Source organism: Rhopilema esculentum, chromosome 16 (assembly GCF_057945365.1).
Source record: "Rhopilema esculentum isolate cy_ngs chromosome 16, ASM5794536v1, whole genome shotgun sequence".
NCBI lineage: Eukaryota > Metazoa > Cnidaria > Scyphozoa > Rhizostomeae > Rhizostomatidae > Rhopilema > Rhopilema esculentum.
In genome coordinates this window covers 14771829-14788782 of record NC_142830.1, presented here as the reverse complement: position 1 = coordinate 14788782, position 16954 = coordinate 14771829, and the positions used below count along the sequence as shown (strand labels likewise).

General features: G+C 35.4%; 2 protein-coding genes across 2 annotated transcripts; one reads left to right on the top strand and one right to left on the bottom strand.

Annotated features, from left to right (window-relative positions):
• The first annotated feature begins 157 nt into the window (after nt 1-157).
• Nucleotides 158-4568, top strand: LOC135682404 (uncharacterized). The gene is made up of 2 exons (XM_065197279.2): nt 158-346; nt 1812-4568. Exons 1-2 carry the CDS (start codon nt 286-288, stop codon nt 2678-2680), a joined length of 930 nt encoding a protein of 309 aa, XP_065053351.2. The 5' UTR covers nt 158-285; the 3' UTR covers nt 2681-4568.
• LOC135682405 (prostaglandin E synthase 3) lies at nt 4407-15670 on the bottom strand. Its single transcript, XM_065197280.2, has 8 exons — nt 15560-15670; nt 11211-11327; nt 10508-10577; nt 9487-9582; nt 7485-7574; nt 6887-6919; nt 5426-5483; nt 4407-4661 (listed from the first exon to the last, which is right to left on the bottom strand). Coding segments are annotated over exons 1-8 (486 nt in total). The 5' UTR covers nt 15562-15670; the 3' UTR covers nt 4407-4641.
• Between the last annotated feature and the right edge of the window lie 1284 nt (nt 15671-16954).

Below are 16954 nucleotides of genomic sequence, written 5' to 3'. Positions count from 1 at the left end.
AATGCAAATCAATAATCGTATTGCTATAATTGTTAAAACAATGAAGTATACAAGCTAAAGTGAATCGCTAGTACATATGCCATGAAGAGGATGATCACAACGGGTACTTTTCGATAAATTATTCATATGTGGCTGTAGCTTTTGATAAAGAGGTCCCTTCACTCTCATGATTATTCATAGCCACCATGAATCAGACTTTTAACTTCCTAGATAATGGGTGAAAGGCGTAGATGATTTCCGAGATAAAACCAAGAGTAAAGTCATGTTGTACCAATATTTCAAGCGATGGCGTTGATTGCAGCCCTGGCCAGCCTTGCTATCGTGCTAGCTGTCCTTTCAGGAAAAGGTATGTTTAACGAAATAATTAAAAAACACGTATTTGTTGATAACACAATTCCAAATACTATAGCAATCGGTAGGGATTTCAAGGAGGCAATACAACCTACCAATAATTAGCATATATAGACAAAATCGGTATAACATTCTTAAAAATTATCAATCTCAATTTTAAACATCTTCACAACAACATAGAATTTATTAAGTGCAGATAATTAAAGAAAGGATTAAGAAATAGTCTAGTCAAGATTTATCGTTCGAATTGGAATAAAAATAAAAACTGTAAGGGTAAGAAACATACCAAAACAAGGTAAGGTCATATAAATTAGCAAGAAGATGAAATAAATAATAACCAAATATAACTATTTTTTCTATATATCTCTCATAATTACTGCAGTATAATACTGGTCATTGTAAAAGTTACTTGTCCATATTTTTTTACTGTGAATGTATTAAACTCAAATCATTGTAGCTTTCATATCAATGTAAAAAAAGTAGTATTTAAACAATACTATATTTCGTACTATCATTTGAAATGTTGTAAATTCTGTATTTCATTCGACATTGAACCCGTAGAGAAGGCCTAGCTCAACATCTCCATGGCAACTATTGTAAAACTGATGAAATTTCAATGATAACAATACATTTAGAAGAGATCAAACGACCATTACAAGGGAATTCTTCGCAACTCTCCCTAGAGTACTGAAAAAGCTGTGAAATTGACATCGAGGACAATAGCACCTTTATTTGAAGTAAGAAAACATTGTCTCAAGAGAGATCATCCCATTTCATGCAATGTCGCAGGATCTGCCATATCACAAGATGGAAAACATAAGAATTTGCCAATGCCAATATATGAGAAAACACACGAAAAAACGCTGAAGTTTGAAAAATTTTCGAAGAATAAGGCACTTATCAATATTTACGGTTGTGACGACAAACAGCGATAAAATTTTTGCACAAATCTGTCATAGGTCAGGAAATCAAGGCAAGCATAGTTTGGCGCCCAAGTCATTGGATCTGTTAAAATATTTAGTATATATGTACTTTAATATAGTTTGTATAGCTAGCAGTAGCACTCAAAATGAGACGATTTGTTCGATAATAACACCAAAAAGTCAATCTTTATAAATATTTAACATGAATTCAACGGTCCCAGGTTTGCCAACAGACGACTTACGAAAAAACAATGCTAGGAAAATCAATGAATTTCAAATTTCAGCAATAATCGCAAAAGCTATGAACCAACAAATGCGTAGCTTCTTTTATCTTTCAGGGATTAAATAAATGATGAAAATTCGGCTGTAACACACTTTAGGAAAACATATATTTGAGTTATGAGATATTTAGAGCGATTCTTCGAGACATTTTAATACTTATAAACAATATTCAAGCATTATGTACTTTAACATTGTGTATTTTTACAAAGACAGGATAGGATAAACTGATGCTTGTATCAAATTATCTTTTCACAGCGGATATTGCAAGAGCCAAAGTTGACTATCTCAATGATTTGGGGTCCGTGGAAACAATTCAAAATGAACTGAACCAATTTCCAATCATCAACGAATTTTCAAGTGACGTTGACCAAAACAAAAATAAGGAATCAGAAGGTTTGCGAAATGTCGAGACGTACAGCAACCTGGATGTCTCCAGTTTACGCAAGGCTAAGGCCTTTTTTAACAATATTAGAAATCTGAAAGGAAACTATGCTGGATTTCGAAGACGCGATTACTCGATTCCGAATCTCGCTAGCTCTTCTTCACTTAATACGGAAGAATCCAACCTAGGAAAGAGGAATGAGAAACACGCAAGCAGTGTAAGTTATGCAAAGAATACGGACGTGGAGCGGCAGATGGAAGATTTGAAGGTACAAATTGTTAACACAACCTTGGAGATAGATAAACTATATAAGTCGCTTATGGTTGATGGGAAAAATGGCTCAGGCAATAAAAGCAAGGCAGAAATGGCGGGCTCGAGTCAAAGTATCGACACTTTAAACAGCAATAGAGAAGTAGTTGAGGCTTGTGGGCAGAACTCGAAGTGCTGTAATCTGGAGGAGATTAATCGGTTGAGAGATAATATACGCACAGAGAAAGAAGTGAGAAATCAGATGATTCGCTTTCTAGCCAAGGCAAAGGTGGAAAACAGTCGAATAAGTAAAGCGCTGGAGGCTATATTAAGATATTATCGCCCTAACGAGAAGGTGCTGAATAGTCTCGGTATATCTACAAGATTAAAGCGTGTAATCCTTGCCGAAAGGATTAAAATGCTGCCAAAAAGCAAGCAAAAGGAGCTAGCTAGAAGGTGGAACCATCTCAGGATCACCACACTAAAGAGATAGTTATGAACTGCTGTGATGTGGCCAGGCCATGCAAGTTGTATGCTGTTCAAACAAGGTTTAGATCATACGCTACAGTAGCCCTCTAATGCACGCAGCTGTCAATGGCCAAGTGATAGGGGCCATGCTAGGTAGCGCCATAATAGATCACAGCCATGTTGGGTAGGAACCGTACTAGACAGAGACACGCTAGATACGGACCAGACTAGATAAAGGGCATGCTAGGTAGGGCCATCTTAGATCACAATCACTCTAGGGTAGGTGTCATACTAGATAGAGGCATACTAGGAAGGGGCCATAACAAAAAGGGGCAATGCTAAATAGGGGCCATGCTAAATAGATGCCATAATTAGATAGATGGCATATTTGATAGAAGCCATATAAGATCTCAGCCTTGTTAGAGACGTGCAATACTAGATAGGGGCTATGATAGGTAAGGGCCATGGTAGATCATAGAAAGGAGCTATACTTGATAGGGGGAATAATTTATCGGGTCATGCTTTTTAGGGACAGGGATAGGGACAATGCTAAACAACAGGCATGGTAGATTGGGACTAGGGTTGCCGTCCTAAACAATGAGGAGAAGGGTGGCTTTGCAGAAGGCAACTTTGCCCATGACCACACCCACAAATATACTTACATTTGTGATAAAGTTTCTTTGTTGTGATTCGTTTCACCGACTCAAAGGGATTGACAGAAAATTACTCATTCAGGGGAGATCTACAGCATCATAGAGGTTTTGCCTAACTAAATATTTGCTCGTTCGTAAAGGGAGGGGGGGGGGGGGGGGGGGGTTGCTCAGCCTGATAGGGACCATGGTAGATAAGGGCCTTGTCAGATAGGGGGCTTGTTGGATAGGGCAATGCTAGACCTACCAGCGATATAATTTTTAACGGCAATCCTAGAAATTCCAGTTCACTAACAAGGGGAACTTTTTTTGTGTTCATTGGCAGAAAAGCCTCAGTATTGTTAACAAATTGGAAAAAAGCAGCATTGGTTTCTCAAACATAAATAGCCACTAAAGAAAAATGAAGAGGGTCGAGGCAAGGAAAATGACGCTTAGTAAAGTTGAAGACGGAAATTAAAACGACTGGGCTGGTGAAAACTAAGAAAAAGAAATATGTCAAAACTATTGCTAAATCTGTGGCAAACATACTCATTCTAGATTGTGGACAAAACATTAACAGCTTAAAATTAAAAAAAAGAATCTATGACCCAACATAACTCGAATTTCTTAGTGTCTCATCTTATTAAAGAAAAGTTAACGAATGTCTCATCTGAATAAAGAAAAAAAAGAAATAAAAAAAATATTTCTTTCTCTGGCTGATGTCGAAGTAAAAATCGATAGAAACTTGCAACCTGGTAAGTGTAAATTCTTTGATAAAAGAAAGGCTGCTGCGAAAGGCCATTTACCGGATTCCAAGAATCATATCAATAATTATTGATATATCATATTGTGAACGTTTTTCATTTTTATTTACCGTTAAAAATGTAAACCCCACAGAAGTTATTTATTTCTGAGTCTCAAAAAACGGTTTAGAAATTCAAGAGAACAGCCTGGCAAGAATTATGGTGAGAAAAACACACTGACGTAGATGGAAACGAAAACAATTAAAAAAGGGTTCACTAGTAAACAATAAAGATAATAAACTTGATCATGATTTTATGTGCCAATAATGCACCACAAAACACTACAAAGAAGAACAGCAATCATAAAATCGACAAAGAGTAGCAAGTCCTCTCTCTTTCACAAAGCACATTTAAATTTGTATACAGACGAAATGTTAGGGCAAGAGACGGAATAGAGTAATTTACAGTGCTACCGTAGGTGTAAACAGAAACATCACAATGTTTGGCGACTTTCAGAAAACTGACAAGGCGTTAAGAAGAATTCATGCCTGGGCACTCCTCCTTGAGTTCTCGTCTGGTCTGTGCACCAACTTCGATATACTATCATGCTGTGTTCATTCTAAATCGGGCAGTTCTACAAAACATTAAAACGTTTTTTCACAATGCATAACATCTATAAAATTAGTGTGAAAAAGATGAGGTTTGAAAAGTTTATTATATATAAGACTTATTCTTATAAAGTAAAAAGGCACAACAGTTTGATTTTGCCTTGAAAAAATATAGAGCGAGAGATGCCTACAGAACTTTAATTCGAATATAACATTTGCTATACCCTTTAACATTTACGCCTTGATGTGTAGAACATACATAAAAGCATGTTAAATTCTGCCTATGCAGAATCGAACACTTTGCGATTAACCAGTAATTGTCCTTCTTTTATCAATTTAAATCATTTGGAAACAAGACCTACTTTCTTTAAAATATGACTATGATTGGACATATCAAGTTTTTAGATTTAAGAACAGTTGGTGGATTATTGAATAACCAAGGCGAGGATCTTCTTGCAAATTATTTCTTTAGAATCATAACAAATCCATGCCTAGCACGCATAACTTACACTGATATTTTGAAAGAAAGAGACATCGTTGTAGGAAATATCAAGTCTATCATCAAAATAATATTTTTTCTTCTACAAATGGACTAAAGGCAAAAGCTTGAACAAAGAGGGTTTGTCGAAGCATTTGTGGCAAACAAAAATTGGTTTTCTATCACACAGAGTACGAGGACATAAACATCATAAAATATAAAATCCATTGGCTTGAAAGAGTTTTGCTACGACTTACGAGTTTTGCAATTTGAAATGCATGTGAAGAGAAAATTAAAAATTGCCAAAGTTACCTTCGTCGTCACTGTCTTCGGCATCAGCATCAGCATTGCCATCTTCCGGGTCAAAGCCCTAGATGGTAATACAATCAAGGTTAACAACATCGAAAACAACAAGATGTGGAAATGTTTTTAGCTTTATTGAAAACATATTATAAGACAAAAACTGTAATGGAAGCTCAAAGAAATCCCATGTCAATTTGATAGTTTTGGTAATAAAATGTTGCATTCTGCGCTTTAAAGAAACTCCATTTGAGATGGAATGCAATGGATATAATAATGAAACGAAAAGGTGTCAAAGTTCTTTCATTTATTTAATTTCATCTTTATTTCAATATTTCATTATCACTTTGGGCATCTTTGCCAGATTGAAGAATTTTCGGTGCATTTCTAGACTTATTGTAGAAAAAACCTCAAATGCCAAAATACATAAAAACTTAAAGAGAATTAGGCGAATGTACAAATGGCGAAAGAGGGTGCTGACTCATCGTAATTTACATTTCAAGAATCACACCACGTGCCTATCAAAGATCTGACCGGAATAAGCAAAATTGAATAAACCATATAAAATTAGTAAAATATCTGACATGCTTAAAGTTCCCACAAAAGATTTAATAAAGACCCCTTTTTTAAAAATTTGTTATGACTCAAGTATCTCAGCAACATAGTTGTTAATTTCTTTAAAAAAAGAGTGCGAAAAAATGCTTGTCTAATAAAACGGGTTATTTTTTCTGTCAAGGTGTTAATGATCTAAAACCGTGTCTGGGAGACAGTTTAATGAGGAAAGTCTATGTTTCTTAGTATATGGAAAGTTTTGTCTCTTTCAAGTCAACATTGATCACACAAACGGACTTGAAAGGCACCTCTGATTAACAGAAAAAACAAATAACCTGCTAAAAGCCTTACCGAAATGCATGCACCATTAATTTGGCCAATCATAATCGAATGTTCGATGCTAATGACCTCTAATCAAGCTTACTAACAAACAAAATTAATAGCCTCGTGATAGAATTGAAATTTCTAAGGCGTTATTTTACATGCAGCCAGCTAAGTTAAATACTGCGGTTGAGAAAAAACGGAAAGAGATTTGAAATAATCTAAAAATGTAAAATGAATGGGACTTGCTAAGTTCTGATCGAGATTGGACTAGCTCAAGTAATTCTTATCACTTCTTGTTTCACCCGAATAGAAAAATCGCGGAGAACGAGATAAAGATTTCTTTTTCAAGATATAAAGCGCAAAGTTGATATTAAATAACTGAGAATATATTTTTCAAATAGTTCTTGTCATAAAGATAGATGAAATATGTTCTCGTTACAGGGCATATGAAAAATGCCTTCTCTTGTGTTAGTAAAGATGCACCAGTGCTCTTTGAGGCGCAGGATGGTCGATGTTTTTCGAAAAAGTCCCAGTTGTGATAAAGTTACAGTAAAATATTTGAACATTATAAAGAGCCATCATTAAATCTGAACAAACCTTCGAGTCGATTGTTCCCATGTTCTTCATCATCTGAAGGAGAAGAAGAAGTTCGAATGAACGAACAGCCTAAAGATGGTCTTGGAAGCAGCAAAATAACATTATAACAAAATGAAGCTTAGGTACACTGTTACTTTTGAAAAATATCAAATTGAATTGAAAAATATCATTTTTAAGAAAATAACACCTTCACACTACAATACTTTAGAGCTGTTTTCGGCCGTTATGATCCTCTTTATTTAATTTGTCCCAGGGTTTTAGTAAAATGCTTGTGAGACAAAAGCCAGTACTACAATTCATCAGAAAAAGCGAGCGGCATCACTAGGCCAGAAAATCTTCAAAGATACATAATTGAAAATGGCCCTACAAAGTCTAGGAACACGGTTTGACACGCCACTCCCTGGCAAAATTTGGTTGTAGACCCAATTTGCAAGAAGCCCTGCGTGAAATCTCACAAGACTTGCAAATTGCATCATGGGGAAATCTTTTGGTGAAATTAAGGCTATTAGCCTCCATTGAATAACTTGAAGCTCTCATTCTTTGGAATCAATTGTGCTCTTTGTCACACTTGGCAAAAATGAAAAATTGGAGAACTTACATCTTCGAGATTTGGCTCGTGAAAATCACCTTCGTAATCCGAATCGTCTTCATCCTTCCATCTGTTGAAATCAACTTTCAAATATGGTGGCTAAAAGAAAGTGGTGTCATGGAGCTTCAAAAAATCTAATTGACCACATAATTCATTGTTCATTTTTCATTATACAAGTTAAAACTATCCACGTATCTTGTTGGACTCAATGCCAGCACTACATAAACAATTTTTTCTTCTTTTTCATTCAGAAGCTCAATAATTGAAAGATTTCAGTGTACCAACTTTCGGTCCGCCTGTAGCAACAGGAGAATTGCCTAAGATAAAAAGCCAATAGAGCTGCTCAAGTAAGATGCTCAGATTTAGCAGTCAATTGAAAATCGACTATTTGGAGAGCGGTAATCCCTTTTTAAATTATAAATTCTTGCTCTCTAAAGGACGGGCGTTAAAAAGAGGCAGATGTTCAGAAAGTGAATCATTTAAAATGTGAAGGCATTTTTGTTAATCGTTATCAACCAGAATTAAAGGTTTGTTCCATGTTTTTTCTTCCTTTTAAAAGCACCATAAATTCGGATCAAGGCTCTCTTGGATCCATGGGTTAAACTGAATTCACACTGGACGCGTCACGGCGTGGTGCGTCACCGAGCGTCGCGTCATGTGCTTTTTCATGCTATTCAGAGACGATGCGTCATCAAGCGCCCGCCATCTGTTTTCCAATGCTGTTCAAAGCAAACTTGCGAAATTCTCAACAAGTTATACTGTATTCCTTGCATTGCAAAATCAAGCCGGAAACTTAAGTTTGCTACAGAAACGGATGAAACAGTTATCTGAACCTAATATATCATATACAGTCTCATGTGGTTTCTTCGACATTTCGGTTTGATAGGCTGGCCTATTATTTGACAGGAAGATCATTCTCTTAGAGATCATCCATTAGAGAACCTAGATTTTTATTGATATTTAAGATTAGGAAGGTCTACTACAATTAGCAAAATGGCTGGCTTTACGAATTTTTAGGGTTTTCTTTCCACCGAAATTCGAGGAATATCAAACAGCTTAATTTTAGCAACACTCCCCATATTTACATGAATTAAATCCCTCGCAAGTACACCTTTGGAAGGTATTGAAAGCTTAACGGGAAATGACTGAAATATTTTTTTACCAAAACTGAACATACAATGACTCAACATCATTTTTGAATTGCACATCAACGAGGTAACTTTGTAGACAGAGACTCAAAACACGAATAATAATGTTTTTTTTATTATAAACTAATAAATGTAATTTGTTTTTGCTACTTTTTGAATTTAGCTTCCGAATGCTTTTTTCAGAGAGACTCATTAAAATATGCTTGACCGTACAAGCAACACAGTTTTATAATGGCCTATTTCAGAAGCTGCTTGTTTACATTTCTAGCTGTCATTATTCTCTAAATTTTCTGAAGCGTCAAAGTTGAATTTATTTAACTTTGACGTTTGGTGACGCGTGGCTGAAAAAATTGCTGCGTACGCATAGCTGCAGAAAATGATAACCATATTTGATTAGCGTCACGATGCGCCGCGCCGTGATGCATCCAGTGTGAATTCAGCTTTAGACGTTTAAAAGGAAGTGTTCATGTCACTAAGCGAAGTTCAATGGAGGGGCGTAGATTATGGCATCAAAAGGAGCAGGAGAGTTAAATAAAGGCATCGTAAATATACCCATGGCTGTAAATACAGTGATCCAGATTTTCTATAAACAGCCTTAGCATGGAATCTCGAGCTGTCATTCAATAGGATGGTTTTAGCGAAAAACGCCTTTATTCTTTATCCCCTGCCTATTTGCAATTACTATAAAAAACTTTGATCCTCAATCACAGGATTTTCAACTGCAGAAGAATGGACAGCACAAAATGATTATGCCAAGAGCCCCTTCCTAATCACCTAAATCTCTCCACAGATGTAAAATTTGTGACAAGGTTGTTGATTTAAAAAGAGCAGTTTTATTGAAAGTAAAAAACATAACAAAATACCTTTTTTGTCTCCTTTAGTAGTCGTGGCCAAAATCCTTCTTCCTTTTTCTTTAGATCAAAGAAATATTCCCTTCCTCCTTTTCTTTGCTTCGATTCCTGAGAAAAGTAAAAAGTACTAGCCTCAAATATACATAAATACATTAACATATTTAAATACATTATATAACATATTTATCAATTAAATATATACTAGAAACAATGTATTTGTACCATTAGTCATTCTTTTAAAAAAGGAAACCAATTATTTCTATTTTCTGTTCAGCTTTCTTAAAAAGTGTTCCATCTTATGTTTCATTCTCCAACAAACAATGCAAAACACATTCAGTGATAATAATCTTAACATGGGGTTGCTGTTTTACTACAAGTACGGCCATCAGATTGCAACTCAAATCTAACTTGGTCTCTGCTTGGGTTTGCATTCTGCTGTATATCTGGTCCATCTTTTACAGAAAATCCCCTACTACATCTTTTCTGTGACTACTAAGTGCTATTTTTCTCCAGAAGAAACAACTTTTACATGCAGTCCATGCAGTGAAATTGATAAAATCAGAATTATATATTTGATGTTTATAAATTTCATTGCATATTTTCTATCTCATATCAAGAATTGTCCTACAAGACAAATCAGGAATTCCTTTTAATCAACTCAACATATTTTTTATCTGTAACAAACCATTGTTGCTTACAACTTCAGCCTACAGTAACACCGACAACAAAATTGCATACTTGCTGTTATAACTAGACTTGTCGAGCCTCAGTGTAAAAACAACATCCCTTTTTTCTTTCTTTTGGCATACTGGCAATAAATCCCCCCCTTTTCAACCAATTTGTAAAATTTAACTATGACAACTAATATTTTAATTCAACAACAGGATTGAGTAGCACTAATGAACAAGAAGCTCTTTGTTGTGCAGTCAGTAATCATAATTTTTTCATTTTGAATCTGGAAACCAAAATCATTAGGCTATAATGGCCCATATATATAATTCAAGGAAGATTTCAATTCAACTGAAAATCTCACCTCTGGAATTATGTCTTTCAAAAACTCTAAATCAACATGATACTGATTCTGTGATGAACCACCTTTACCACTGCAAAGAGAATAAATATCACCATGAACAGAGACAAGCAAGGAAGAAATATTGCCACATAGGGTTCAATGTTAAATAGAATGTGATCATCAAGGAACTCAATGTGGCAGTAGTAAAATGCTGAGACTGATAAAAAAGCAACACAGAAATGGATTTATGCAATAAAGGGTGTTACCAATGATTCTATAATTGGAAGGCAAATGGTGCCTAATAAACTTCACTACATTAGAAAAAGTTGCAATCATGAAGAGATATATGAGTCCCTGACACAAAGGGTGGACAAGACCCTCATTATAAGTTGATTGAGGAATACCAAGGGTGCACAAGAACAAACACAATACATCATGCAACATGGACTACAAATCCAAAGTTCTGAGGTTTGAGTCCCAGTCAGGACCACATTTCTGCTTAGAGTTAGAAGAGTCATCAGCTCTCCTCTGCTATTCAAGACATTAGATTATGACCAAAAATGTAGTCACATCGAGAGGAAGGAAAGGGCACCGCATAGCTTCTTACTGTCCTCAAAACAGCCTTCTGTATTTCGCTTGTTTAAAAAACCAAAAACATAAGCTATATATTCTTCTACATATAATTTGAAAAGTAGAATTGAAAAGACCACTCTAAGATATGTACCTGAAACTTAACATTGTGTTATTTACAGTAATTTTTTCATCGTTCACATCTTCAAGTTGTACACTGACTAAAATTCTGTCATTTCTCTGTGCCCAATAGACTGGAGGATGTAGTGCCCTACAATGAAAGAAACATACATATATGTCTGAAACAAAAATAATTTTGTTAAAATAATAGATATACATATATATTTATATGTACGTAAACAAAATGCTACTGAAATTCAAAACAATACAATTTCACAAACTCATAGATACATATCTTGACCAGCAAAAAAGGACAAAACGTATTTTGGCTCCCATTACATACATACATCTGCGGTCAATTTGATGTCATTGGAAACATAAAACAATCAAAATGAAAGCATTCTCACTGAAAATGATTTTTATTTGCAAAAATGAAGCCTGAAGCATAGCAATAGTAACTATGCAACAGTAACTAAGTAAGTAACTACAGAACAGTCTGGTTTAGGTAGAGCAGTCTGGTTAGAAAACTCTTACACAAGAATGATCATCTGTGGAGTCGAGATCATAGAGGAAAGTAAAGGAATAACCGGAATCAGGTTTGAGCAATAACCAACATTATGATGACAAAGTTTTATAGGTAACTTGTTTATTAATACATTTTGTTGTTGAAAATACAATATTTAATTCCTGTTTTGTTGCAAGCACCTTCTTTGATATTGTCTTGCTTGTTAGGTTTCTTTCAAGTGCTTTACAAGAGTTATTAACTAACAATTTAAGGCACTCAGTCATTATATAAAGGGGTGGTATACCCAAACGTAATAAAATCTGCCGAGTCATGATTTGCAAGCTTACTTTTGCTGGCCTTGCCCGGAAAGGTGCTCAATCTAGCATGTGTGCCTAGAGCGCACCCTAAAAAAGCCTTGGAGGGCCATTTATAGAGCCCCTTAAAACACAAAAACCATATAACCACAGAACAAAATATTTTTTTGCCTTTGTTGAATAAACTTGATCAAGCAAAAAAAATCTTCTCAACAGACCTCAATATTATGTCTTGATTTTCGAGCAAGTGTTAATGTTCTGTTGAAGTATTATCTTCTGATTTTTTCTTAATAACTTAAAATTACCTGTGCAAATCAGAGATCACAATTTTGTCCAGATTATCGCATTGCTTTGTTTTATCATAATTCTATATTTATATCAACATAGTGTTTGTTGCGTGTTTTGTTATTTCATATTATTGTGATTTTTTGTATCATCATTGAATTTCATATTTAACAATCTTTCGAAGCTCTAGATATGAAGATCTCGATCTCCCAAAGCTCTCCAAGGATGCTCTCAAGGACATTCTATTTTGAGGTGTGAAATAGAGCGCCTAGAGTTTCTACGGGACTCTTTTTATGGAGCACCTCCATTCTGCTTACAGCAATGCCTGCTATTGGTTGACCTGAAACTCAGGGGGACACTTGGTCAAATATTGGGGGCAAGTCTATTGTTTTGATAACATGATGTCACATTTTCCCATTTTTTTAGAAGAAAAGACTACCCTCCTTCAAAATATAAGGGGAAGGAGGTGACTGCTCCCTCTTGCCCCCTCCCAGGTGTCTGCCACTGCTGAAACTGGGCACATGAACTTACCTCATTTTGATACACCAATTTGAATTACGGCCTCATTTTGAAAAATTCTTCAAAATTCTTTTGTATAAATTTTTTGACCTCAGATTCAGATTGAGAACAATGATTTTAGTCTAATTGTAAGTTTTCATTATCATATTGCTCACGATATTGATTTTATGACGACATAAAGATAAAAACTTTATAAAGGATTTGACCGTGATTTGCGACTAGGGGGGTAAAGTTTCCCCCGGAACGATTTTTGCAGTCAAATCCCTTACAAGTTTTTAAACTTCATTTCTCCGTAAAATCTAAAATACAAGCTGAAACAATATGAAAAATAGTATCCCGCCTAAAATTATGGCGATAAAACCAAATCTGAGCTTAAAAAAGTCGTATAATTAAGTTTGGAGAAATTTCCAAAACGAGGTCGTAAGTCGAATTGGTGTATTAACAAAACAGTTTCCATCAATATATATCAACCAATTATATATAAAATGATTTCTTGTTTTTAAATACATTGAAATACATGTTGACAACAAAATATGTTGTTTTTGCTAAATTCAAATAAGCACCCAGTCTGATTTTTTGTATTCAAATTAGTGCCCCATTTGTCTAAGGGGTGCCTTTTTCAAGCAGGGAGTGCTATTGCAAAAATTGCCTTATCCCGGGGCACTTATTTGTTAGGGGTGGTTATTTAGCAGGGGGCGTTAATTCTGTCAATTATGGAATTTTCCATTAATCTTTGATAAATTACAAAATAATTCATTGATTAAACTTATGCCTTTTAAAAATCAAAAATATCTTCGGATGTTCTAGCCCATTTAGTCATGTTTCTCTAGCCTTTCCACCATGAATATGTGGTTTATCTGTGCATTTAAATTAAAAATTTGAAAGAATCAAGACCTGCATGTAATGCACTAAAATGGAGAAGAACTCCCGATAAAAACCATTAAATATTATAGCAACAATAACAACTTGATTAACCTGTCACAAAAAGATGCTCCTTAAAGAACTTTAACCAAGAAATGTGTTTTTGTGCTCTTAAATTGGTATATTACCATGTATTTTGTCAAATCAAGCAGATTTAAAGGTATACTCTTTAATTTGTACATTACTATGTATATATTTTGTCAAATCAAGCAGATTTGAAGGTTACAGTGTGTGTTGCCACTGACTGCTTTATAGTACAATACAGGGAGAACCATCACCTAAGCACAGAAGATATTTGATAAACAGCCCACAAGATCTTTGCATAAGCTATTTGTGACACCACCATTATGCTTAGTTTCTTATAAGAATACTATATATAGATTTTGTTAAGCCTCAATATTTTTGAAAAATATTCATTTTGACCTTGAATGGATTTTTAAAAAATTCCTCTTTTCAAATATTTTTGTTTATTTTTTGTTTCTTGCCCTACCAGATGGGGACTTTAGCTAAAACCAATTTCAGCATTAATCTCCATATCCCTTGCCCTTTTATAAACCCTTAAAGGTATAACAGCTAAGGGTAATGGCAGGCAAAGGCCTCATTCAAATTATTTGACCTCTTTTTATTAATAACTTCCAACCCTTCCAACTAGTCACAATATCAAGACTTTGTCCCAACAACCCAATTTGAGAGATATTGTCCCGATCTCAAGAAAACCCATCTAATAATGTTGAATAAGCTAAACAATAAAAATGTAACACAAAGAAAACGATCAAAACCTTGAAATGGCTTTCTCCCTGTTAATATTCATTTAGGAGAAAAGGTTGTATATAGTCAAAATTGCTTCAAAGGGTGCGTTTTCCAGAGAACGGAAAGCATCCAAAGTTGAACATTTTCCAACCCTTTAGGGGCAACCATAGTGCTGCCTTGGGTAAAAGACCGACATAAAGAATCTGAATATATACAATTTAAGTATCCACATAAGCCACTGGATGTCTATAAACATATTAAATTTAATATCCTCCTATTACATTTGGCTTGCAATTTCGAATTTCGGCATGCAAAGCTAGCCATACTAAAATGACCCCTCCCATGCATTTGCCACACTCTGCAGACTGGGTAAAGAGCAAACATGATGTCTCTTGATAAATCTTTTGTCTTCAGAGGTTTTTGTATCTTTTAGATAAATGTGTTTAGTATAGAAATTTTATTAAGGTTAACCAGCGATTGCCAAATGTTTAGGCTATATACAAATAAACCTATTTTGCTACATAATGCAAAACGCAAGACTCCAGTGTGTATCTCATTTCTTGGAAATACTAATTTGGTGTGGAGTCGAAAAACCTGCATACCGGTTAGATTACTCCTAAGTTTGGTTTTCAATAAACAATTAACACTGGATAGAATCGAACCTAAAATTAAGGTAACAATTTACAAAGTTGTCCTTGCTTAACTTTCGCAATATCAAGAAATTTTCAATGTAATGACAATGGAGGGGAAAAACCTTGCTTTCAGCCTGATCGGCAGAGTAGTTTACACGACACAGTTATCAAACATAGTCTGTCTTTGCCTGCATTGGTATGTATAATTATCAACGCAGCCAAAAAACATGTTTTCTTGCCTCATTCACTAGAGATTTTTCAGCTCTGCAAAAATTTAACACAAGGCAAGGGTTTCTTCATTAGGCCCAGCCCTCAGATTTCTAGATTTTTCCATGAAAAACCAAAGTTACGAGCAAAAAGTTAGCGCCATAGTAAATTTTCTTCTACTATCATTAAAATTGCGCTGGAATTTGAATAACATAATTCAACAAATAATTGTTTACAGCGTTCAACTTACATTTTTTGTATTCACAGCTTGTGTAGCAATGGTTGATAATTTTACTCGGCAAACTCTCTCCAAACCTCGTGCTCTAGGCGGGAGTCTAAAAAGTCATAGGTACTCCGTGTATTTCTCACAAATGCTACCTATGCGAAGGAGCGGAACAGCCGCCGCGAAAACTTTAGCAGCCTACCTCTAGGTTCAAGTGCATAAAGTGGGTGACAGGTCAATGGCTCGAGAAAGCACTATATATTGGGTATAGCGGCCCAAGTAAAGAGTAGCAAATACTCTAGACTTGATCCAAGTCTATTTCATGCTTGAGAGAGGAGTATTTATTTCCCGCCGTCGGTCTCCTTCGCAGAAGTCCACAAGAGGAAATAAATACTCCTCTCTCAAGCATGAAATAGACTTGGAGCAAGTCTACAAATCCTCCAAATATGTGTCTCACAAATGAAATTAAATCGACACTTAGAAGAATGTTGTTTGACTGATGAGGGGGTGGCATTGGAAAAGAGTATTACCCCACATTTTAAGCTGTTCCCAATACATTCGCGGTAATCCCTCCCATTTCAACTTCTGGGGGACTGTGAATTGCAAAACTAAAACGACTTTATGGGATCTGCGAATTTAAAGAAAATTGCACGAGGAAAGCAACATGTATATCTTTAATTATATAAATATCAGAATGACAATCTATTTCTTCAATGTTTAGATTCTCAAAAAATTATAGGCCCGCGCTTTTCGAGCTCCTGAAAACTGAGACTTAAAATTCGGGGGGGGGGGTAAGTTAAACTGCCTACTTGGAATCCTAGCCCCCTGGAATATAGATCGAAAGTAATTCGAGAGGAAGAATAGTGCATTTGATTGGTTCCTTGTTTCTGGCCAATCGGCGGCCGCAGGTCCAAGAGATAAATTAATTCTTTCTATCTACACAAATCGGAATCCTTTGGTGAGGGGGTAGAAAGCGTATAGACTAGATAGGGTAAAAATTAATTATAGCTGGATTGTACAAAGTCGTTATTTTATTGTATCAATTTTTGTTCATTACTCGATGTACAACACACACAACTCCACTGATTATAGATTTAAGTCGTTGGTTTATTGAAAGAGGAAAATGTCCCACATCAAATGTACGCGTCCCATGCTCCTTTGAGGGCTCACTGAGATCTATGATTAGGCGTTTTGATTGTGACATCGATAAATTTGATTTTATGACGTCAAAGGAATTTCTACTATTTTGGTATAAACTAAAGTTGCAATGTTTTGCATACCAGATCAGCTGATTGTTGGCGAGTAGGAGCTACCTGAGCAAGGTATGTCCGAACCACAAACTGGAAATGAAAGTCAACAGCAGGAGGACAGTCCCAGTCAGACAGGCAGCAAGACAATGATGCCGTTAAACTGGAAAACAAG

Coding starts and splice junctions, on each gene's coding strand:
- LOC135682404 (XM_065197279.2), top strand. CDS start 286: ATGGCGTTGATTGCAGCCCTGGCCAGCCTTGCTATCGTGCTAGCTGTC. Junction 347..1,811: donor AGCTGTCCTTTCAGGAAAAG/GTATGTTTAACG, acceptor ATCTTTTCACAG/CGGATATTGCAAGAGCCAAA.
- LOC135682405 (XM_065197280.2), bottom strand. Junction 5,484..6,886: donor TGGGAACAATCGACTCGAAG/GTTTGTTCAGAT, acceptor ATTACCATCTAG/GGCTTTGACCCGGAAGATGG. Junction 4,662..5,425: donor CGAAGACAGTGACGACGAAG/GTAACTTTGGCA, acceptor AATGTTTTGTAG/AACTGCCCGATTTAGAATGA.